The sequence below is a fragment of the Cephus cinctus genome, unplaced genomic scaffold, assembly GCF_000341935.2.
Source record: "Cephus cinctus unplaced genomic scaffold, Ccin1 Ccin1_scaffold0597, whole genome shotgun sequence".
NCBI classification, from domain to species: domain Eukaryota; kingdom Metazoa; phylum Arthropoda; class Insecta; order Hymenoptera; family Cephidae; genus Cephus; species Cephus cinctus.
The window spans coordinates 1,170,267-1,194,638 of NW_014333243.1; the positions used below are offsets into that span (position 1 = coordinate 1,170,267).

The 24,372-nt window shown below is 40.3% G+C and overlaps 1 protein-coding gene, 1 long non-coding RNA gene and 1 other non-coding gene across 12 annotated transcripts in view; 1 reads left to right on the top strand and 2 right to left on the bottom strand.

Moving 5' to 3' along the window:
* LOC107269064 (neurexin-1) overlaps positions 1-24,372 on the top strand; it is a 192,801-nt gene that overhangs the window by 125,018 nt on the left and 43,411 nt on the right. For 3 of the 10 annotated variants that reach the window (XM_025086238.1, XM_025086239.1, XM_025086243.1), the window contains 6 exons: positions 4,822-4,926; positions 12,798-12,905; positions 14,118-14,325; positions 18,000-18,191; positions 19,599-19,742; positions 20,239-20,456. In XM_025086238.1, the coding sequence (XP_024942006.1) occupies positions 4,822-4,926; positions 12,798-12,905; positions 14,118-14,325; positions 18,000-18,191; positions 19,599-19,742; positions 20,239-20,456 (975 nt within the window). The remainder of the gene's footprint in view (positions 1-4,821; positions 4,927-12,797; positions 12,906-14,117; positions 14,326-17,999; positions 18,192-19,598; positions 19,743-20,238; positions 20,457-24,372) is intronic. The other 7 variants (XM_025086241.1, XM_025086244.1, XM_025086240.1 and 4 more) reach the window with 6 other exon arrangements.
* On the bottom strand, positions 18,862-18,943 carry Trnas-cga. The gene has a single exon. It is a non-coding gene; the product is annotated as a tRNA-Ser (tRNA).
* LOC112494532 lies at positions 20,476-22,525 on the bottom strand. The gene is made up of 3 exons (XR_003060050.1): positions 22,281-22,525; positions 21,401-21,642; positions 20,476-20,554 (listed from the first exon to the last, which is right to left on the bottom strand). It is a non-coding gene; the product is annotated as an uncharacterized LOC112494532 (long non-coding RNA).

Consider the following 24,372-nt stretch of genomic DNA (forward strand, 5'->3'; position numbering starts at 1 on the left):
TCTGAGAAAAAAATTAGAAATATTTTTACGACGATCAATATGGACTACCTGGGACTTCTTTATGGGACATATTTAACGTTTTGCGAAGATAAACAAGATACGTTATTTTTCCGTCGGTTCATTCAACAGACATTCGATTTGGCATATGTTAATTTTCCATTCGATCGGATTTCTCGGATTCTTTGAATGTACGAGATATCCGCATAATTCTTGACCTCCTTTTCGCCGCGACGACAGCTCTTACGCAGCTAGGATTGGCGTAATTCGAATAGCTGCGGAACAGTAAACATTAGCTATTTCCACGTTCTGCAGTAATTTCCGTCTTGCACGTGTGTCTCAAGAATGTCGAGACTGATTCTGGATTCTCTTGGCAATATAGAGCGCGATTAAAATCCACGACCTCGCTGACATAATTGAGTACTGCGCTTCAATCTCGAAATAGCGCTGAACGTGAAACGTCATTTCGAATATACGAGAAAAGCGTTAAATTCGTTGGAACATAAAATACATGAAAATAAAATCATAAACCACCACTGATGGCCTACGAGTTGAATAATAAAATTTTTCAATTTCGAAGAAATTCCGTATAGCGACATTTTTAATGTCAAATAAACTTAATCCGTCCCACTGTACACAAATTTCGTATTGAGATTTTTAATCTTCTTGACATTAATATTCCCAATTTTTCATCAATAAAGCCAAAAAAGATGCGTAACATCATGCAGGGCTGCCGATCCATTAAATATACCAGGAAAAACCCTTTTCGTTCGATACTCCAAGGACCTTGTGACTTTTCGATATTTCGTACCGATACGCCATGCGACCACGCCAAGAATAAACGGCTATGTAAAGTCCTCGGGATACCCCAAGAGGTTAGCTCCAGGTTCCCACTTCTATCGCAACTTGGAAAGCCAAGGACTTGGCCGAGAAAAGTACGAATGAGTATTCCGTACTTTGCTATACTTATTGTTACCACGAGGACGTAGATAAAGTAGTCGGGAATTCAAAAGTGATTTCAGCTCCGTTAAGTACATATATATAACTGTGTATAGACATACACACAATAGACTTTGCTAAGAGAATTCCTAAAGGATTTCCAGCGCTCCCGAACGATCATACTAAGTCATAACCCATATACGAACACAGGGAATAACCTCGGCCGTCATTTATGCCCAAAAAGACCAGCGAGACTTCTTCCTATTTGCCCGCGAGCCACTTTCCGAAACGTTATGACGATGATTCATTTACCAGTGACATTTATCTACCACGTTTCATTCGGCGGATATCGCGCGCGATACTTTGCGAATTCGCGTGCGTCCAAAGGGGATGGAATAAAGAAGGTAAAATGAAAGAGATGAAAAAAAAAATGGGAAGTCAGGGCTAATCTATTTGAGTAATGGGATCGTTTCGCGCGTCCCGTGTCAAGTGACTCTCCGATTCCGATAAAGAGAATTTACATTTTCCAGTCCTCTACTTATCCGTGTACAGGTACGACCCGATTTGTTAAACGACGACACCCCTTATATCGTATAACGCGCCTGTCGTGATTCGCTGAATACAAGTTAATTCCTACTAGAAGGGAAACAAAGAGGTCAGGATATGAATACCGCGCGCAGGCCAATAGTAAAGCGCGAGAATTCTGGTGAAACGGATAAATCTACATGAAGGTATCTTTAGCTGTGCAATATAAAGCATCATAAAACTGTACAATATTTCGTATTCATTATTAGCGTGCAGCCGTTACGTAACGAACGACATCGTACCGGTAGAGTTATTTTATAGTGACATATATATGGGTAGACGTATGTACGTATACATAAAATATAGGTATAAAGGTAGTACAGCTGATAGGTCAATCTCAAACATTATACATATATAGTATATACAAAAGAAGTATATATATATATATATATATACATATATATACGTATAGAAATAATGTTGGACACGTTTACTTCCGTCTAGCGTCGGGACGCTTAATCTCTCACGAATACGTCGAGCTCCGGTCTCGAATAGCGTGACATCTGAAAGCGTCGTGACGCCTCGCGCCGTTCGCACGCTCACGTATTTATGGTTAAAATTAAAATGACGTTTCGTCGAATCTACCTCGGGCACCATATGGTATCTCGATATCAATTGAAGCGCGGATGCATTCGGCGATTCGAAAAAGTTTTCGCACGACTTCGTTCTCGAATTGCAAGCCCGAGAATCTCTTTACGAGTCAAGTTTTGCAATAAAGTCGACACCGCGTGCTTATACCGAGTGACGTGAGTTTAGCGCGGAACGCAGAAACTTTTACGTGGCAGCAAATCGGATTTGTATTTTCTGGCGTATAAGACGTTAACGGCATTTTGCAAAATTGAAAACGTTTATGGCTTTTTTTTTTTTTAATCGCGAAGAAACAGCTCCAAGTGCATCAGTGCGTCATTGCAACTGGTTGCGAAAATAAATTTTTATCGAAAGTTAATAGTTTGCGCGGTAACGAGGCGTCTAGTGTATTATTGGTATTCGCAAAATCTTGTTTAATTATTATTTGCGAAACACCTAATAAAGTGAGAGGGATGCGATGATATAAATTTAATATGAAAATCACATTAGCTCGTGGCTCTCGAAATGGCATTACAATGCCGCGAAAGTTTGTGGGTGACGGTGTTATATGCTTTGTTCGCGAAAACGCATGGGTGATCGAGGGTCGGACGGGGTGGTATGTTTTATTAATCAATAACTCATGCAGTTTTCGTCGAGCGTGCGGTTGGACAACAGGCAATAATGCTGCACTGTAAACAGTGGATTTGCATGACCAATGAGCGGTTTCATTTATTATTTGCCGAGCGTGAAATAGAGACCGGAATAGACTTTGCGTGCCCCCTATCCACCATATATGTAAACTCGACCGAACGTTTATTTAGGTCGACGAAATTCTGACGCGTTATGACTTTTGAAAGGGGCGCTAGTTGTTTCAATCATTCCAATTTCGTTTCTATTAGTCTACCTTTTTTTTCTCTCTCTGTTGTTTTTCACGTTACGAATGCGAATCGAATGAATGCGAGAGGCGTAGAAATGTATAAGCTCCCTTTTATTGAGTATGGTGGTCGATAGATCAAAATTTTTTTTTTTTTTTTTAATTGTCAGTTTAATAGAAAGGTGTGCCCAATCGTGTTGTAGATTTTTCACTTTTTTATCTTTTTTTTTTTGGGGCAAAAATGTCAGTATACATACATACGATATATCGAACATGGTGAGTCTTGCCCGCAGAGGTACGCTTAATTAATTCGCTTGTAATAGTCCCGTTTGGCAATATTTTCTGGCGTTGAGTATTATGTGTGTCTTCTGTAGTTTAAAAGTATAAATTGCATTATGCAGTTGGGATTACGTGTAACTGATCTTTCTGGTTCTATTCTTGTATTGTTATTTCCAATTAACGTTATAACCGTTACTATCGTTTGACAGTATTTCTGTGTTGAGTATCTGTAAGAATAATCGTCCTGGTACAATTTGCTGATCGGTGGATGAAATATAGGATAAAAAAACGTTGCAACGAAAATCGTACATTGATATCGAGGAGTCGCGGAAGGCTCGACGTTAATAAAATTTTCGTACGTATTTTCGATGCAACGTTGTAAAATTTTCTTAAACGTGTCATATCTCAGCAACCGGTGGACTTTGTGAAAGTTATCGCTCAGAGAGTGCGACGCGTTATCCACGAGGGTAAATGTCTCAGAGGCAACCACGGTAAGGTATCGAATATAACGTATCAAGAGACCTGGGGACTATACCTTATAAAGGTACGCCAATGCACAATCCGAATTTCCCTAATTCTTTCATAAACGTTACTGGATATCGCTGTATACCGAAAGCGGCTTTAATGGAACGATAATTCATTTAACGTCCCATCTCATCAGCCGGCTTTATGATTCAATAACACGGGGAGGTTCACAATAATTTGAACGGTAAACGTCCAAGCGCGAACGTAACCGGCATTCAAAATACAGCATTGCGCAAGCAATCATTGCGCCACTGACAAGGTAGTAATCAGAGTGAAATACATGAAAACATCGCATTGCCATATAAAAAGCAACTGTGCTATCGGTAAAATGAATTATCGGTACGTGGAAACACGAAGGTGTGGTATATCACCTAACGTACATACAGTCACACGATATAACCATATTCGTATCATATCTGACATACGTGTTACCCATCGACCTACATGCAATAATTATCCTCGGTCGAGTCGGATTCGCCTGGAAATTCTAATCCAATACCATTTAACGATTGGGAATCGGCCTATCGCGTGGATTGCATTTAATTAAGAGCCGTCAGTCAGTCGCGGTCGGAAAAAGTGACGCGAACCCACGTCTTCCGGAATAGCTGTCGCCTTCCGTTTCCGCCGTCAGAGCACGCCGGGATAGAACGGGACTCGACCTAGTGAAATACAATGTTTCTTTGCTCCAGGGAACGTTTAATCATCTCGGCCGTTCGGCGAACAACAACTTCCACTTCTAACCCTGTTCTTGTCTTCGGTGTCCGTTCGTATCCGAGCACGTAAATAGTCGGTTTCTTCGCGTATCGGGAAGCTCGTACGAGCTTGGAAGTCTGAATGAAGGACTGTAAGATAGCGAGAGAGAATGCTCGTAGGACGTGCATGAGAGAGAATAGAAATTTATAAAATAAATATGAAAAGCTCGAAGACGATTTATACCGGCCGAGAGTATCCCGTGTCTAAGCTCCTGCCACGATAAGCATAGCTAAGTCCGTCTCTTTAAGTGTCTAAATCTTTCTAAATCAATCTCAATGTTGTCTGTGTGGTTGTGGTTGTTGGGGTGCCATGGGTTGGACGTTGAACGTAAGAAGTCATCGGCGGGAACGAACGCCAAGCGACTACACGGCGCCATTGTCACCTTCACCAGCCCAGAGTCCCACCTGGTAAGCTCTGTCTCCAGCTTTATCGAGAAAGAAAGAAAAAAAAAAGAAAGAAAGAAAGAAAAAAAAACAATGAACAAGAAAATATGCCTATGAAAGCTCTGGCTCGCTGATTGGCCGGCCCGTTTCACGAACACGCACCTGATTGGCTAACTCACGCGAATCTAGCTTAGCGCGGTGAGATATTAATAATACGCACCTACCAACACCCACCTTTGCGAATGGTTAGGTATCACGATATGTACATAATATACTTATTATATACACCGCCTATGTTATATACGTAGGTACTTATATTTGCACATGCACGCCAATCTTCACTCATCCTCGTATCACTGTACGCTGATAAGGCGCTGGGTCCTGCGTCTTATCCGCGCTCGCTCGACGATTCCGCCTGGATAGAGGCGCAGGATATTACGTGTATGCGCCAGGATGCATTCATTGGACTGGTCTATATATATATATATATATATATATATATATATATATATATATATATTACATAAAGTCAGTATTACATACGATACACGTACATCCGTCGCGTAACGTTAAATGCAGGGATCGTAAAGCCCAAAAGCTCTCGTGCCGGATGCATCCGATGCTTCCCGATGAACTCTGACAAGATACCGTAGAGCCATGCCGTAAAATTGTAATTCTAAGCAACAGCGCCGGGTATACGCGATCATCATTCACGAATCTCATTTCGCAATGAATTGGATTAATTAATTAGATCGTGCACCAAAATGCATGCGGAATCCTCGGTGAAGCACAACGCTTGCATGTGACGCATACGTTATTGTTCTTTCAGGAGAAGAGAATCTACTAGTCGACGATATATGTTATGTTTATTTCTAACAATCAATCTATACATATTGTACACAACGCATTACACACTGTGTATACTCCGTTCAAACTTACACCATTCACGGAACGGACGAGACTGTACGAAGAACTTTAACACACTCGTACCATATTTACTCGTTACGTTATATTCCCCTCGGCATTACACGCATCGCGCGATTCTAAGCTCGCATCAAAATTCGACCTTTATTATACTACAGCTTTGTCACACGTCAGACAACGATATATCATACACACATCTTGAAGGCTGATATCAGAAAGAAATAACGTGCTGCTGATACGGTGGGGCTCTGGTAAGAAAAAATTTTTAATTACTATACTATTCCTATATCCATTACATAACGTAAGTACTTGTATAGATAGTATAGATTATGGTACCTGTGAAGTGCCGTACATCAATTCTGATACTGCATCCTATTAAGTCCCAGAGGATGATTTTATATAAAATTACATAAGCCACTCCTCTGAGATAATTAATCCAACGTTATCAATCGATATCAATTATTAAATGGCGAGTGCTCGATTTCTCATTTCAGCAGATAATTATGGTTGAGGAATCCTTTATTTTTATTTTTATTTTTATTCATGCATCGGATACTTCGTATGTAACGTTGATCGAAATTACTACTACTTCCGGTTCCTAATTTCTTCGCAGTTGTAACAATTTTGCTGTCAATTTCGAATTTGAGGTATTACAGGCGAAAAGCGCGTGACTTTTGGCAAATTTACTACTGCCACCTTAATGCAGGAGACGACATATGGTTACCGTGGTTGTAAAGCCAAATTACGTATATGCTGCATATCGGACTTGAGGCATGCACGTTGCACGAAGCAGCTTGCGGTTTCCGAACCCAGGAGAGCGTTACCTCAACAGCTACCGATACGTGTCGATATATAACCACGTTCGATGGAAACATTACATATACGGTATAGAGTATATACACTGGATAGAAATAGATTATATCTATACGTAGCTGCATACGTATAACGTACATAGTATATGAAGGTTAGATAGGGTATGTATGATAGGTAATATACGACGTCGTTATAGAAACTATTATAAAGATTAACTATACTCGGGGTTTTAGATTCTTAGGTATAGTAGTTTACCGTGTGTTTTATCATACATATATTGGATATATGATTGATCAAAGTTTATTCGAACGTACTCTTGAACGTCCTGAAGTATACGATCGATCGTATCGTTGCATAAAATTTGTTCTATTAATCGCCGACTTATTGTCGCTCGGAGGAAAAGTGAACTTTTCGAATTTGCTTCCTTACCGGATGATGACGTCGTAACAGTATCTTCCATCGGGATTTTTCATCCAGTTCGAAGGTTTAATCTCTTCTGAATTCTAGACTCTCGGGATCATGACGTGGCTTACTTGAGCTAGAAACGAATCCTCGACTGTCTGGTCCCTTCTTGTTACGTGTCCGACGTTCCTGGCAACCTCTGCTATATGATGTGTACTCTGGGGTGAAGTAACGTAATCAACGGCGTGGCAGGTATTCCCTGGCGAGGATGATCAAGTCGAGCTGGACCGATAACAGATCAGTTGCTGTCTGGCTGTTGCTGTGTTTCGTTAAGAAAAAAAAAATTTAATTAGCAGATACAGAGGTTTTGAATAAGGGTCGATAAGAAATCAATGAACTGGAAGACAAGTTGATTATCGAGTATACGTATGATCTGGGTATCGGTAGCGATGAATTAATATTTCAATAGGATTGATTAATCATTGAAATGTTTATCTCGTCAGTGGCTCAACTATGATTATGACGTGGGTAAATTTTATGCGGCGGAATCAAAGCCTAAACGGTGACGGTCATACCGATAGAATCCCATAGCTTAAGCGACTGAGCAAATTAATCGAATTGGAACGCTCGTTCCTGACCAAGAAGTTTGAATAGAAATTAATTTCTGGCCTGAAGATTCTACGGGAGCCGACAGTAACCGATTCGTTGAGGGAGCCTAGGGAAATGTGGTTTCTGGTTCAAACCAACTGCAGGAGTAACTCTGGGTTGGACTGACTAACCCAGGCTTTACCTCCTACACCGTACCGTGTAACACCAGCAGCCCTTCCTAATAACATTACTAACTTACTACCCTTGCCTCAACCTGTCTGCCTCTCCTTTCTGCTTGCCTACCTATACCTGCGCCCTTGGCTACACCCCAATTCACCAGGGTGCTGGCTAGCACATCCGCCGTTCGCGCTCCCTTTGAAAGAAGGGAATAATGTAATAAAATCCGTTGAGTATTCCTGAATCGATATCGGCAGGAAAGTTTGCGATATTACGAAAGCTTTGGAAAACAAGACTGTCAGACTTGAAGATCTTTACTTTCCTTTTATACGTTCCCTCCTTTCTTTTTAACGAATTTTTAACCAATTTCGAGACAAGGGAATTCTCAGACGGTGATTCGAGTGACGCCCTAATCGTCTCCAGTATATCTATATATATATATATGTATACATATATCCGAATGAAGAATTTGAGGATTCCTGTCGAATAAGAACTGTCCAATCTTCAGTCTGATATTCAACTCTGAATGATTTGTAGAATCTCATTATACTTTATCCCTTAAGAGGTCCCGTTGAATATTGCAAATTAAACTCGCTGTAGGTGGTAGCGATCAATCACTTATGTCTATCCATAGACTATAGATGACGTGCAGTAAGGGGGTATCGTATACAAATGAAGTAACATCGTATCGGAAATGCAGTAAGTTTCTAATGGCGTTTGACTACCGTTGTGAAGTTTGCCCCTTAAAACTTAAGGATTGTCTAACCTACCATTCGGACTGTCCCCCCTCTGTAAGAGCAACACAATTTCACCAGTCTAGGCTTCGGTTTGCTTGTAGAATCTTGAGAGTGCAGGCTTCGCTGGGCTACCAGATTGATTGCTGACCCGTACAAGATGAAGAGGAAGAAAAGAAGCGGGTAAGAGAGAACGGACAGGAGGTAAAAGGGGAACCAAGCTTCGAGTCAGTAACCGTCCATTAGAGAAACACCTCTTGAAGGAACCAGAGAAAATCTAAAGTACCAGTCGTGGTCAGTGCACACGTGGCTTCGTTCCATGAATCACACGTAACCAAGATTGGCTTCCTTAGGTTTTCACTCGCTGCTACGGTTCATTTCATGGATTTAACAAGCCCTCAAACTTATTCGAGAACTCGGCTCTGTCTTGTAGTCTCATTGAGACTTCTTTTCAAGAGTTTTATAACGCGGTCGAAGCACTTCTAACAAAGAAACTCCTCTGATCTACTTAGTTGGACACGGCGAAGGCTTTTCGAAAAATTCTATTCGAGCAACCGGGTTATTATTCTGCGAACAGCTTTTTTATTGTTGTAATTTTATTTGGTACACGGAATGTCCCAACGACAATGCCAGAATGTTATGAGGTAGTTTTCTGAAAACTGAAATATTCTAAATCCACATTCCCGACATTCTCCTATGTATAGCTTCGTGTTCATGAAATACTTGAGCATCGTCCTTTATTAACGTCCTTATAAGCGTTGTCCTCATTGTACCCTTATCATCACACTATCGTGACTGATCAACGAATTTTTATCGGGTTTTCTTTGAAAATATATACTGATGGTTTTTATGATTTAGTTTTACTGTCGTTGATAATTCTATGAGGAGCAAGTGCAGAATGAAACGGCTACCACTGAAATACAATACTTGGGCCTAGCTGAGCAGGTTGCTAAATGAATTAACCAGACGGTATATTAAAGTGAAGAAACGTATAAAATCCACTGCATCCTCGCCGAGTGTCTTCTATCCCGGCTGTGGGAGGTCGCAAAGGGTTTAAGCAGATAGGAAACTCTAGGATTAGTAAATAATTTATTTCGGAAAGTAATTTAACTTTTCTAATTGATCGTCTCCGCACTCCACTCGGGAACTGAGAGTTGGCAAAATGGAGTGAAAGGATGAGAAGGAGGAGACGAGTGGCCAGTAGGATGCTGGGCTCTCGTCTGGAGCCTGGTTCTCATCCCTTTGAACACTTCAGGATGCCATTTCGCGGTTCGGACTAGTTTGAGAGAGAAAAAAAAGACATTATCTGTTCTTCTCGTAGTACTCAGAGGAATTGATCTTCCGGTTGCTAATTATAATTCAACACGGTACCATAATGATGTAACGTTATAGATTGAAATTTTCATCTACCGTCGAGACTTCCGGTTTCAAGATACATGCCTACGCACACATATTTTTACCTCGGATAATCCATAATGTTTATTCGTTCTATCTCGCATCCTTGGACCTTTTTTTTCGACGTTCGGTGATTCCTTGGGAACACGGAAGATGCTGTGAAAAAGTCCTATCGCCGAATGGCTTTCCGCACAATTTTCCTGAATAAGCACACCGTCCTCCTATTCCTATCCTCCCCTAAGCGTGCACTTGAACAGAAATACTTCCAGCAGCTCTAGATTGTCCCACTCGTCTTTTGCGAGGCACTTTACCCAGGCATATCGGGCTTATCAAGAAGACAGTTTACCTTAGAATTCCAATTTTCTGGCACGAACGAACGCCCTTTCGATACCGACTCCACAGTCGAACGTCGTCATAGAGACACATTGAAGTCCCCAGGGTGGTGAAGCCGGGCGGCGAAACAGGCTAGTGGATACGTGGCGGAAGACTCGGTATGAGAAAAAGAAGTAACTCAAAGTAAAGAGATCACAGCGCTCGTCAGGTTGTCTACAAAGAGAGGAAGTAATGATTTTTCATCACACGTGAAATTCGATATTGCACAGAAACAATATGATATATCAAACTATACCGGATATACGTGACACAGTGATTGATTGTGCTCTTTGAGACGTCGTATTTCCGGACCGATGCAATCATTCTGTGACTCACTTCTAGAACCGGATATACAGAGATGGCATCGGAAATCGCTAAAACGATTTTTTTTTTCCCGGCGTAGACACGACAGGTTGGTACGTACGTTTCAAAGAAGATATTCGACGTCTTCGGCGATACCGAAAATATCGTTACCCATGATTCCGCGCGCTTGAAAACCTTCAGAGAGCATCGAGCTACCTGCTGAGGCGAGTTGGCGGATGTGATTATCGTATCAGTGTCAGGCGGCAATATTTACCAGCCGTTCAACGATACCCCAAGAGCATCTTGTTACTCCATGCATAAAGGCAATTGGCTTCAGCCATTTGGAGACATGTTTTTCTTATTTATTTATGATAGCAGGCATATGCATTATTACGTGACGTATTTCTACCGAGGTACCTATATACATTGTGTATTCTCGTGAGACATTTCCAGTAGCTCTTGCCTATCCTTCACTCGTCCGGAGGCAGTAACCATAACGCTTGCGACCATGATGAGTATCACGCCAGCGCGATATCAACCCTTGCGGATATGAAAGGCAAAGTTACGAGGCGAAGCAAGGAAACGGAAACAGGCTGGAAGTAAAGCGTAACTCTAGTCTCGCATGTCCCCGATAGGAGGCCAGAGAATGAGACAGTTTGGCTCATCGCAAATCGCCAGAAAGGTCTAATCAAGGCGGACCGTGTTGACAGCATCCCTTGTTGACTTAAGAAAATCCTCAGAACCAACGCTAATAGACTTTACTTCCGTCAAGCGCGAAACTCTCGACTATAATGGTTACGAATCTTGTTTTTTTTTTATTTTTACTCTTTTGTTCTCAAGTTTCCTTGTACTCCGCCGTCGTTCTCTCTCTTCTCGTGCTTCCGTATCTTTTTTTTCTTCCAACCTTTTTTTTTCACCTCTTAGATCGCGGCCATGAAGAATTCCCGTGAGAATTCCTCCAATTTCTAATATAAAATCACGACTCGGAAAACTCCTGAAAAGGTTTGCCGTCGTCGGTCGACGAGAGCAGCGCCGCGGTGCGGCCTGCTAGTGAAACTCTTATATGCAGAACTAAAGTCGGACAAAGTTCCGATGGGGTAATATCCCACTCGAAGTTTACACTGCTCGGCCATGGTCGTAAAATTGTATAAGACCGCATGAATAAGGTAGGGCGCTGCAGGTGTTCCACGAATAAAATCGCCAAAGCGAGCAACCACGGCGAGAAAGACTCGAACGTCGGCGACGTTAACCGTGCCGGATCATCGGAAGATTTTCATACAGTTCTGGGAGTCCCGTCCTTCTTTGTCTTCTCTGCTCTCTTCTCCTCGCAACACAAATTTCAACCTGGATCGCTCAACCACGCTGGTTCCCTGTTCTTTACACGATGCTTGTTCTCCGTGTTTTTAAATTTCCCGCCTCTTTCGCTTCTGCCCGCCAGGTCTTAGGTACGCGAAGTCTAGAATAGCCGTGCACTGCCAGAAGCTACTGCCAAGTAAGGATTAAGGAAAGAGGTAAAAATATATTTAAAAAAAAGCAGCACTAGCCTGAGGCCCACTCGAGGATATTATACTTTCTGACAGTTTAAATAGTGCAGCCTTATTCGATTCAGACAGCCACCCCAACCCCCTTTCAGAACTCCTCCTTTGAATAATGCAGCCCACGCTTAACCACTATGAATCAGCATCGGGACAAAATGGCTCTTCCGTACAGGCTGTGTTTCCAGTTGCTAATGCCAGTTCTGCATCAAAGTGCCTCAGCGTACTAATCTGCCTGGGTAAGGTAAACTCGATATCACTTTAGAGGCCCGAAGGGAGACGCAGAGACATTCGGTTAAGTTCGGGAAACTTCGTGCCCCGAGGTATATCAATATATTATTCGCGCATATCTTTCCGATTCGTACTATCGAATTACCCTGTGCAACGGTACCACGTTCAATCTTGGAAAACATCTTCTCTAACGATGACGTAATACACGTATGTTATCCCATGAGATCTCAAGCACTCGCTTATGTACGTGTGTACTTTGCTTTAATGAATATTGGTTCGTTCTTTTTTAACCTTTTTTTTTTCAAGGTAAATGAATAAATATGCGTTCACCGCGCGTACGTGATACGTACTACGCATACGCATCTACTTGTCTATATCAATATATATCGAATAAGAATATTCTGTGACTTGTTTGTTTCAGGTATTGCCACCTTGGAAAGCTGCCAAATCTGGAAGTATATCGTTCAAAATTCGTACGAACGAGCCCAATGGATTGGTCATGTACAGTCGTAGCGGAGCTCATGGTCGGGTGGGTGAATTTTGTCAGTTCTTTGTTTTTACCATAACGATAGATGAAATGTTTTTTCATTTATTCAAAGCCAATACGAGGCTTGAACTTTCGAGACTCGATATGTGTTTCGGTAACCGATGCCTTTATCTACGGGGATATTTATTTTCTGTATTTCTCTGCGTTCTCTTTTCTTTTTTTTGCATTCCAATCCGATAAATCACTAATAACAGATTCTGTAAATACTACCGACCTAATCGTATAATAAGCCAATTAAAATGCCCTCTGAGTTAACGAGGGAGAAAAGATTCGCTAAAATGCAGACACTGTAGAACGTTGTAGCATAGAACTGGTTGGTCGATCCAATTCGCAGGTTGGTTAGGGACGAGAAGCGGTTGTAAAAAAAGAAAGAAAAGGGTTGGAAAGCTAGAAATTCGCAGGGTTGCTAATTCAAAGTGGTGTTGACATACGCACGTAGGCTAGGAAATGGATTTTCGGTGGAATAAAAAAAAATGAATTATTATTAAAAACGTCGTGTCAGTAGCATGCTTTTGTACGGGTTTGTCTGCACAGTACATACATTCCCAGTGAAAGTTTGAACAGTGACCAGTAATTCGTAAAGAGTGCATTTGTCAAAGAGAATGAATGAAATATTCGATGCTTTTAAATATTCGAAAAAAATCCAGTATCGAAAAAGAATATTCGGAAGCCGGACACCGGCCCCCTCGCGACGCAACCCCATATAATGCATATCCCATATAATGTAATATAAAAGCGATTTTCAATAATCGCGGCAAAGGGTAAGTGTAAATAAAAAATTTAAGACTTTTTGGATAAACTTGTCAATTGGAGCCAAGTATACATAATTGATGATCGGATTGCTTTCTCGTTCGTATCTGAAACCATGGGAGAATATCGACGCAACTTTTCACTTAGCCGCATGAAAACTCGTTGGTAACCCGAAGAAGGAATAGAATATTTTTTTTTATTTTCAAAAAAATATTCTTTTCCATTTTATACACGCGGGACACTTATATTCCAAGTGTATTAATTGTACAGAGTGAAATACGTGTCGACGTTAAAGTTTAATTCTCCGGATGCGCGCCAGTGAGCTCGACTTTAAATTTACCGTATTACCAAATTCCCACGGTACATAACTGGCAAATGGTCGCAGTACAGGCAAAAGCAATAACCAAAAACTTGTCGGCATAAAAGTTTCTATGAATTTTGCAGCCGGATCTATTCGCCTTTGAAATGCTTGGCGGACATCTCTACCTTCATGCGGACTTAGGAAGTGGTCCCGTTAAAGTAAGGGCCTCAAAACGTCGCGTCGACGACGGAACTTGGCACGACGTCGCATTACGTCGAGTGGAACGCGACGGTCGCGTCACCGTCGACGATTCACACGCCGAGTTTCGTACACCGGGTAAGGGGAACAATTGCAAGTATCTCTATGCTTAACTATTTGACACCACGTGACAGTCACCCCGTAGAACGGAATGACTCTGATCACGTAATTTCACGTCCATAATGACCCACGGCAAGTATCTCTTAAACGTGCGATAGGAGCTTTATACGTTAATATAGCACAAACTTACTCCAGCTCCTTGGAAATTGACGTTAATTACTTAGCTCGCTAATTATATATAATTTTACTTAATTTTCCGACACTTTTCATCCCGTCGCGAAGAAAACGAGCACAAAGCTCCCTCTATCGATTATCGTCTGTCAAAACACTAATTATCGAACAGGTACCAGCTCTAATATAAATATCCCTGACGTCAAACAACTTCAGCAGTGTTTCAATAGTAAAGTAACAAATAGAAAATTAGTTATTACTATATGTATTTTTTTTAACTTTCTTTCACGTTCTTATAGCACACTCTATCCCACCGGACCAGAATCGTTTTCGTCTTCATCAACATTTAATCTGAATCTGTATTAATACTCGGGAAAGCACTGAACCGTCGATACGGGAATCCATATTTTGCTGATATCGTCATTGAGGAATGGTTATCGACTCGTGACTCATGAGTCGCGCTCAGGCATGACTTCCTATGTTAACACAATGGGGATATATGTGTAATTTAAAAAACAGCACGAGTAAACAATTCGATTAATAGCTCTATACCGATGCTTGGTAATCGCATCGGTTCACCCACAGTAAACGTACCTACACGTATAACTGTATATTTCATTTGTGCTGTCGATTTTGTTTCGCTCTGCATTTTCGTTCGTTATCATATCGACACTGCATGCTGGAAAATATTTTACTGTACGGAACGTCATTCAAAACTATAATACATAACGTATTTCGCATTCGATCGTGTTATGTCAAAATATCTTATCTATTAGTATCCGCGTACAGGATAATCCTTTTCGGAATTATTTTTCAAAACTGAAAACTGAAAAATCAAGTTTCCCCCTGAAGATGCGTTTGTCCGATTTTGTTGAACTTTTTAGCTGGAGCTTTTCCAAGGCATGTCTAACGTTCACGGTGCATGTCAAATTTGAGAAGTGATCGTTACTGTGTCTTATATATATACATATATTAGGTTACCCAGTCTATCTCTAAATGCGCATTTACCGATCGTCAACGGAGACGCAATATCGGCGAACTCTCTAAGAAGCAAACAGATAATTTCAAGCATTCGCCAACCGAGCGGCGAGCAGTTGCGGCTTTATTGAACCAATAAATAAACAGTTCTCCAGAAAGTTTAGCAACTGGAACTCATGGCGAGCAGCGTGTGGATGACGTCAAATAATGTACATGAACTTGAACATCTAGGATCTGTAGGATCTTTCTTCTGGTCCCTGTCTATATATCTCTCCCTCTCACTCATACTCTTTCTGGCTGTACGCGTTCGCGAAGGTAACCAGCAACGCAAACTACAATGCTCGAAACTTTCAAGTCCAACCTCAATACCTATAGAATCTATAAACCACTGTTGGATTCAAACTTCCCTCGCGTCGTAACTCCCGAATTTCGTGACCAAGTACGACTATGGCAATATGCGAAATTATTCACTGTATAGACATTCCTTTGGCTTTAAAACGGGTTCACATGGCTGTGTACTAAATATATGTATATACGTTTATATCAAACCGCAACGCGTGTCTGTATAAATTTCGCACTGCGAAAAATATTCGCAGTTGTACATGTAGGAGTATCTGTATGCAAAAATTCGTGCTCACTCGCAGCCAGAGGTAATTATTTATACAAGTTTTCGGATCTTTTTCTGCCTCATTTACGTAACGATAACATACTGGACACCATATATATGACACTCCAAGTGTTTTCCTCGTTAAAACGTATCGATGTCTCTTCGATGAGCAGGTATACGTTTGCACGAGTCTTAAACAACCGTTTGATTCGGACACTTTGTCAAAGTCCTTACCGTCTTTGCCGTCGTATATAGTCACTGAATAAATTTATAATTTCACCTTGACATTGTGGCTGTTTATCTATCAGTCCTTGGTGAAATTATTAGACGCTTGAGTTATCCGTTCGTCCCTTTCTTGATGTCGACTTTAAATTTTCCGAGCCGTCAAGATGTTTCTGAATATTATCCTTTGAGATCGTATATCTAAATTATGATCTGAAGAAATATATTTTTTCAATGATCTTCAGTTTCGTTATAAATAGTGTACATTCAATACTCGTTTCATGGGGACAGGAAGATTAAATAATTACTCGATGATTTGTATGACACGTTAATTTCGCATGATTCGCAGCATCAAACGATTCTGAAATCCGTGAAAAACATTCGCGATTTAATTGGCCGCAATTATACCGAATGTAAAGCGACATCACTTTCATTATTATTTTCAATTAAAATTCGATTGTAACACGTTTAATCGTTTATCGTACGAAACTTTAGTTTACAGAGTGGAAGTTGCTTTTAGGCTTCAGCGGCTTTGACGTTATTATGATAATTCAACTATTAAGTTTTTCTTATTTTGGTACGAGGGTCAAAACATTTTCCATCTGTTATATAAAATTCCACGGGAATTTTAGAATTCGTGTTACAATTTTCAAAGTGCCGTTTTCTTTTTTTCATTAAAGTCGTAGAAATTCCAAGGGAAGTTGCGCCTGTCGACATTCTTCTGTAGAGCTTCGCATTCGCAGGAACCGCGTTCATTATGTCGGCTCGGCTCACTTGTCGTATCTGAACACGACAGAAGGATATAATTCATATAGGAAATTCTTGTCGGGAAAAGGTTATGCGAAAGCTTTGGTAAAAATGTAAAAATTTTCAGGATGGAGTAAAAAAATATATATAAATATGAGAATAAGAATATGGAAGAAAAGAGATAGTTGCCGAGATAGTTGCCTATCTGGGTAAATGTACTGATCGGATACATATATATTCTGTTAATATGAAAAAAAAAAGCAATAAACAAATAATGAGTCTATGGTATGCCAAGGTAAAACATTCCAAAACGCCGACGTTTTCCGCACCTTAAATCTAACGCGTAGGAAGTGAAGAAAGTAAGCAAGGATTAAATTCGTATTGGCAGCTGCTCGCTTCTTAGAAATTTCGGGCATTATAATTCTTAGTCAGTGATAAAGAATGTGTTGTGTAGCTTGGAAAATTCAAATAAACACAATTTGAATGTAGCATAAAACGGTCTAATGGTATCTGTGGACTGCCGTAGGTTTCTTAACGATTTGGTTACATTTCTATTATACTCAATAAGTCTTAACTGACGTAATAAGCTACTTTTAATACTTTCAAATTGCGAATTTGCGATATTCAAAGTTCTCCATGTCAAAATACCAAACTGTAATTACGTATTTATAAACGCTGGCAATATTAGATACAGTCTCACGCATTACACGTATAGGAATGTGCTTCGATAATTTCCCGTAAGAGGATCTGGCGACAATAACGCCAGGACACTAGTGCGCATGCGCAGTCGTTTGTCCGAAATGAAATTTTAATGGCTTCTCGATCGTAAATTCCTTTGGTGTTTACCACAAGTTCGGATCGCGTAAAACGTAAACGACATGCACGATCACACACGGAAGTTCGCCTTAGATTTAATTATCACTTTCGAGAATCCCAGTAGATCATTCAATTCATTATTTAACTTCTGTTTACTTCGAAATAGGTGACTCCACTCAATTAGATCTTGACGGATTGCTCTATATTGGAGGAGTAGGAGCTCCCTTTGCACCCCTGACAGTGCCGGCAGTATTATGGAGCGGAGCTCTCAGAGAAGGCTACGTGGGATGCATGAGAGATCTCGTAATCAACGGACACCCTGTAGATATTGCTGGTTACGCCCAACAGCAGGATTCAGGTAAGTCGATTTATGAGAAAATGCTGGACGAGGGAGCGGCTGGCAATTAAAGGAACAATCGGAAATACGATTACTTTCACGTTTACGTCGGAATTACTTATCCACTAGGTATTTTCCTCTAATGACCTTTCACGATTTATATCCATTCGAAATCGCACACCCTATAATTTTCTGACAACCGGGATCTGCACCGCACTAATATAATTTGTATATACCTTCTGGCTGCGAATCCTAGAAACTCGTATGTAGAGTTTACGATGAGACATTAAACCCTTTCCTTAATCACAGTCCGAATGACCTGACGCTAACTCGGACTGACGGTTAAAATGTGAAATTAATGTCTGAAAATGTATATGCCTTTGCTCAAGAAGAGGAAGGTGATCCTTTAATTGCTACAGTTGAAAATAAAAATTATGAAGTTCGTCTCAAGCTGGAGTCTAGGAGAAAATCTATATTGCGTAAAATGACATTTTTATTTATGGTAGATTTTTCGCTGTCGTGGATATTATGTAAATGATCGTAGTGTAGACTGAGTAATTTTGTTAGAAACATTTACTTTTTCATTATAAATATTGGTTGGATGAACTAATTATATCTTACGACGATCGACAGTACAGAACATTCATATCGATTGACTTTATTAAGAAAAAAAAAGAAAAAAAATTTAATTCGCTGCGGACAGGATTCGAACCTGTGCGGGCATAGCCCATCAGATTTCGAGTCTGACTCCTTAACCACTCGGACACCGCAGCTTATACGATGTATCAGCTCCTACAGTGTCTACTACAGTTACAATTCTTATCTTTTACAATTTGTATTTGAAGTTGTTGTTAAACGTAATAATCGTGTTATCGAAAAAATATTTTCCGGATATTAGCATTTTAAAACAGCAAAAATATTCACGAATCGCCTTTAACATTTAAATAACGAATGAGGAAATTTTTAAGAAATTTTATCGTTTGTTTTATTAATACTACGTGCCTACAATTTGCTGTTAATAATTTACACCAATGAAGTCACATAACACATAACCACCTCAACGAAAAACAATTTTGTTAGTAAATTCAATCTCCGTCACCAGTGTTACTTTCATGGTCGAATTAATGAAAAGATAATCGATTCTTATTCAACTATCGGATGATTGATAACACCATAAGACTGTCTAACTTTTGACTATAAAGTTACTTCAAGAAGACTCGTTATCATCAAGACTCATTAAATAAATTTTTCTTAAGCAACGATCTAACAAAATAATTATCATAAATTTTACCAACATCCCAACTATCAGCATCAAATTTGTATGCAATCAAATAAAAATGATCGCCTACAATAATGATAACACTGGAAAATCACAGAAGCAAAAATAAAATTAAAGCGTGTCCTAATAACGCACATTATGTTTCGTAGGTGCCGTGAGACCGGCTTGTCATGTACAACCCCCTCATTGTCCATCTCAACCCTGCATGCACGGTGGCCATTGCCTCGAGGGCTGGAACAGATTTCACTGCGATTGCACAGGAACACCTTTCACGGGACCTACGTGCGGCAAGGGTAAGTCAATTTAAAATGAAAAAAAAGCTCATCGCATTAAAATACACCAACTTCATTATAAAAATCACGCAACCCCCTAATGATTCGTAAGGGACCACCGATTAAGGATCGAGTTTATATCAACACTTTTATTATATATATATTATATTAGATACCGACCCCTCTAATATTTCTCACGAATATAACCGAATATCTCCACACGAAGGGTCGGTCATTTTTGTATCGTCTGGCCTTGGTCTTCGTCTTTCTACCAGATACATCCTAGAGATTAAAGGGTATACGATTTTAATCAGAAATCTAATAACAGTTATCCATCAAATAGACTGACGTAATGACGTCATACGTACAAATAACGAACGATAGATTTCAGTGAGACAATTATCACGCTGCATTTCACTTGCATAAAATTCGCTGACGTAAGGCTGCATTGCTTTCTTTATACTATTTATACTGTTACGAAAACAATATATCTTGTTGGCTTCGATGCACATCGCAGATGCATCCACACTGCATCTGAATGGGAGTCAACAAATGACTGCACTGATGCCGGAGGATTCGAGGACGCAGGCCGAGGAAGTGGTTGTGCGCTTCAAGACAACAAGGCCACGAGGATTGCTACTAGCCACCAGCTTGGAAAACAGCTCCGATCGATTGCAACTGTCTCTGGAAGATGGCAACGCGAAAATGCTGATCCACATTGGCGATCGAGAAAAGGTGAGACGATTTTCCATTTAGATAAAGACGATGCCATTGCCGGCGTTATTTGTTAGATCCAATATCCATTGAAGACGTTCGCAGTGGGTAAAGGCTGGCTGTCAAATACAAATCCACGTGCATTTATCAGAGGTGAAAAAACGTGAAAACGCTTCTCGTATAAAATACTCTTCGACGGATAACGTTACGGTGGGAATTACAGTGCGACATGGAAAAATATCTTAACACTAGATCTACGGGCATTGATTATCAAAGTCAAGATAAATTGCAAACAAAAAAATAATATTTATCATTTATGTAACTTCAAAACTTAAATTCAACAACTCGGCACCTTTTCGCAATTCCCAATTCGCACCAGTGTTCGGTTTAAGGGTTGAACATGAAAATTTGAAATCTGTCAAATTTACGAATTTCGTAAATCTAGTGTTAACCGTATTTATATTGACTGTATGACTGGCTATAATGATAATTGACGATACGATTAAGATAAGTTAGATATAAATTATATCGAATAATTTTATACTCTTATCTTAACATAGTGACTTTACGATAGTTCATTGATTATTCTACAAGAAAATTAAATAGCTGATTCGCGGTTGCAGCTAGGTAATAAAAAATTGAGGTTTAGCACAGGTTGACTGTAGGACGAAGCATTTTTTTTTTTATATTGGAAAAAATTGACACAGGGTCGTCCTTATTATTAATGACAAAGAGATTAATTAATCCGATAAAGATATACATTTGACCTGAAATTTATAGCTTGAAACAATTTGAATATTTTCTTGTAACGTAACAGGGAGACTTCATGAACTTCATCGCCAGTGAAGTTGAGCGTATCGCAATCGTGTTCATATACCGGGACCAACGAGAAGTTCAGTGACGCTCAAGTTCACGGATAAAATGAAGCGCAATTCGTGGACCTTTATTTTTTATTTCTTTTTTACCTTACAAATGATTCCCAGATAGGTTGGCCAGCGCGATTTGATTTTGCATTTTTAAAGACACGAAGAAGCTCGCCCCGCTCACATTCAAGGCTCCAGCCATAAGCACGTACACCCGTATACCTCAAGGTACCTTAGGCAGTCTATGCAACATAGATACAGCAAGGTCTAGGAGGATGGTTATTTGCAGCCGCCACTCGGTTAACCATTTTGGAGTATCTCGAGCGAACCCTTGATCCCATTCGCTGTAGAAAAAAATAAAAATCAGAAAACTTGAAACTAAAAAAAAAAGGTGATACCGATCCGGTGCAAGTGTCGGACCGACATCGAAAACAAAGGTGCCATCCGGTAGAAAATCATAAAACCCCAAGCGACACTTCGATATTGAAAGAAAAAAAATAAAGAAAAAATGATCTCATTGGGTGTGGCAGGCCTTCAGGTAAAGAACCTTAACCGCAAACTCCGTAAAGCGAGGGTGGCTAATATGAAGGGTGGTACGAGGTTCAAGTCTAAATCGCCGAGGACAGGTACTCTCGCGTCAGAATTTATAAAAGGGGTTTGAAAAGCGACAAGCTTCCCGGTGATATTCTTCATTGAAAGTATTCGCGGACTTGTCAGTCGAGAGTACCCTCCCTTATCTACGAGGAAATTCCGAGCAAGAGCCGAAATCAAAATCGTCACCCTGTATAGAAACTCAAGTATTAGTGAGTTCTACTTGCCACCCTCGTTCCTTACGACGTCACCGTCGACGCGGTCGCTTATACGTTAACTTAATACGTCAAACGGCTGAAATTTCGTGAAGTAAATGGTCTTGACATTTCTGACTACCCCGTCTTATCTACGGTAACGTGATATTCTTTTTGATGGCGATGCCACTTCGTACCAGCCAACCCAGGACACACTCCGCTCGCGTACGTCGAAAGTTCTAGAAGGTTCCATTCGTATAGACTTTGTGCACTGTCACACGTGGCGGACGTAGACGTCTACAGCTACGAGTTATATTATTGTTACGCCAGCGAAACGGACATGGCAAGAACTCATACGTATTATACGCTCGGACAACATTGCACTCGACATTTTGTATGTCAAATATAGGAAAGTCCCGACGTTTCCTATTCTCGGATACGATATACGTCTAGTGGCGTTATTGCGGTCACGATGACAGTTACTGCCGCCGTATACGTTGTACCGAGCTATATGACGTCTCGGAGGCCATTTTGATTTTCTCATACCATGTTACGTAATGAGGCTTCAACGAATGCAATCTCCTGGACTCTTATAGAATGAGGGCTACTCTCGAAGAACCGTCATGGGGTATTCGGTGCTTTATAGAATAATGACGTACAGTGCTGGTCAAAAGTATTCGTGCGGTGCAGTGCCTGTCAAACGTTATTGCGCCGATACTTTTTGAGCGGCGCTGTATATAGTAGGCAAGGGATGTTAATTGGTACATGCTAATGTTCGTATGGCTACGATCGATACTATCCAGTCAGTTTTAGAATAGAATCATTTATCTCGCTATATAATTCCCCAAGAACGTTGAGAACAGGTAGAGGGTGTCGGTCCATGGTAACGCTGTAATTCAAGGTGATGTTTCAATCTTGGTACATGGGCTCGATAATTGAATGGAATAATTAATACAAGAACGTACTGTCGTGATTAGTCTCAGGGACTGAATTAAATTGGACTGGCGAGATTTCAATAAGCTGGGGTCGCGCGTCGATTGAAATAATTGTACGTGGCTTTGATGAAAAAGTTTTGGAAATACGAAAACAGGAAGGCAAATCGTAGCGTGGAATTTGTAGCTCGAGATGATCGAAGTTGGTTGGGGAAGAAAATTTTGGAAAATTATAAAAATCACTGTGAATTAAATGCAGAAAATAATTTGATCAGAGTGCTTGAGTTTGGTTGACTTTTTTTTTCAGTGAACTAACGACCGTTGTTATCAGGCATTTACTTACTAGCGATGCCAATACACAGAGTACACATCTGTCTATATGGAGAAGCACTTAAACTTATTAAAATATATCACAGAGACCTATGTAGCTCTTCCAGCACAAAGGGGTGACTACCCTCAATGCCTTTCTAACTCCTGGACTATGGGATTCGTGGCGGCTTTCATAGCAGCGATTTGCTCCATTGTTACAAGTGCAATCTGCTTTATTGATTGTCGGAGTCTAGAAACGAATGTCTCGTGAGAGGGAAATCCGGCTAGAAGTTTTTAAGGGCACGAAATATCGCCGTAGGACTCGAAATTATCCATTTTATTTTAACTTCCTAAGCGCGAGCGTCCCGATCGGTATGAATCATGACTGTCGCACCACATCGCTCCTAATTAATCCAATCTGCGGAAGTTACGTATATTGACAAAGAAACTTTGCAGTCTGGCACATCTAATTTCTATTTGAAGTCACTAGATATTTTTAACGTCTCAACATCCGAATACTGAAAAAAGCCAGATATTTCGCATCTTGCAAACCATCGATTTATGTCTTTCCCGAAGTAGCGTTTTCGTTATATCTAGTAGCCATTTATTGAGGATGCATTCTATTTTATTTTTCTTATATGGAATCACTTTAGGATAAAATGTAAGAACGATGAATTCTCTTGGTCGTGCATAAATTTGTGACTACCAGCTAAATTTAAAATGTTGAACTAAAGGTTTCATGATACTTCACCACATTGTTGTGTAATTGTTACTGTAAATTACTACTGATGCGATTATACTAGAGAATAGAAATAAAATCTAGTACGGTTAATACGAAGCCATGAGTATCATATTGGCCACCATAACATGGTTAACAATTCGACATTATGCGGGAGCTAATGAGCGAATCGCGCTTGCTCACAGGGGAAATCGTAGGGAAATTTATTGGTTAGCAAGCTGGAAACAGTGTGATTGGGAAATTGGTTATATTCGGATATTCATTTGCCACACAAATGAAAGACCGAGCGAGCGACTCCGATGCGAGCAC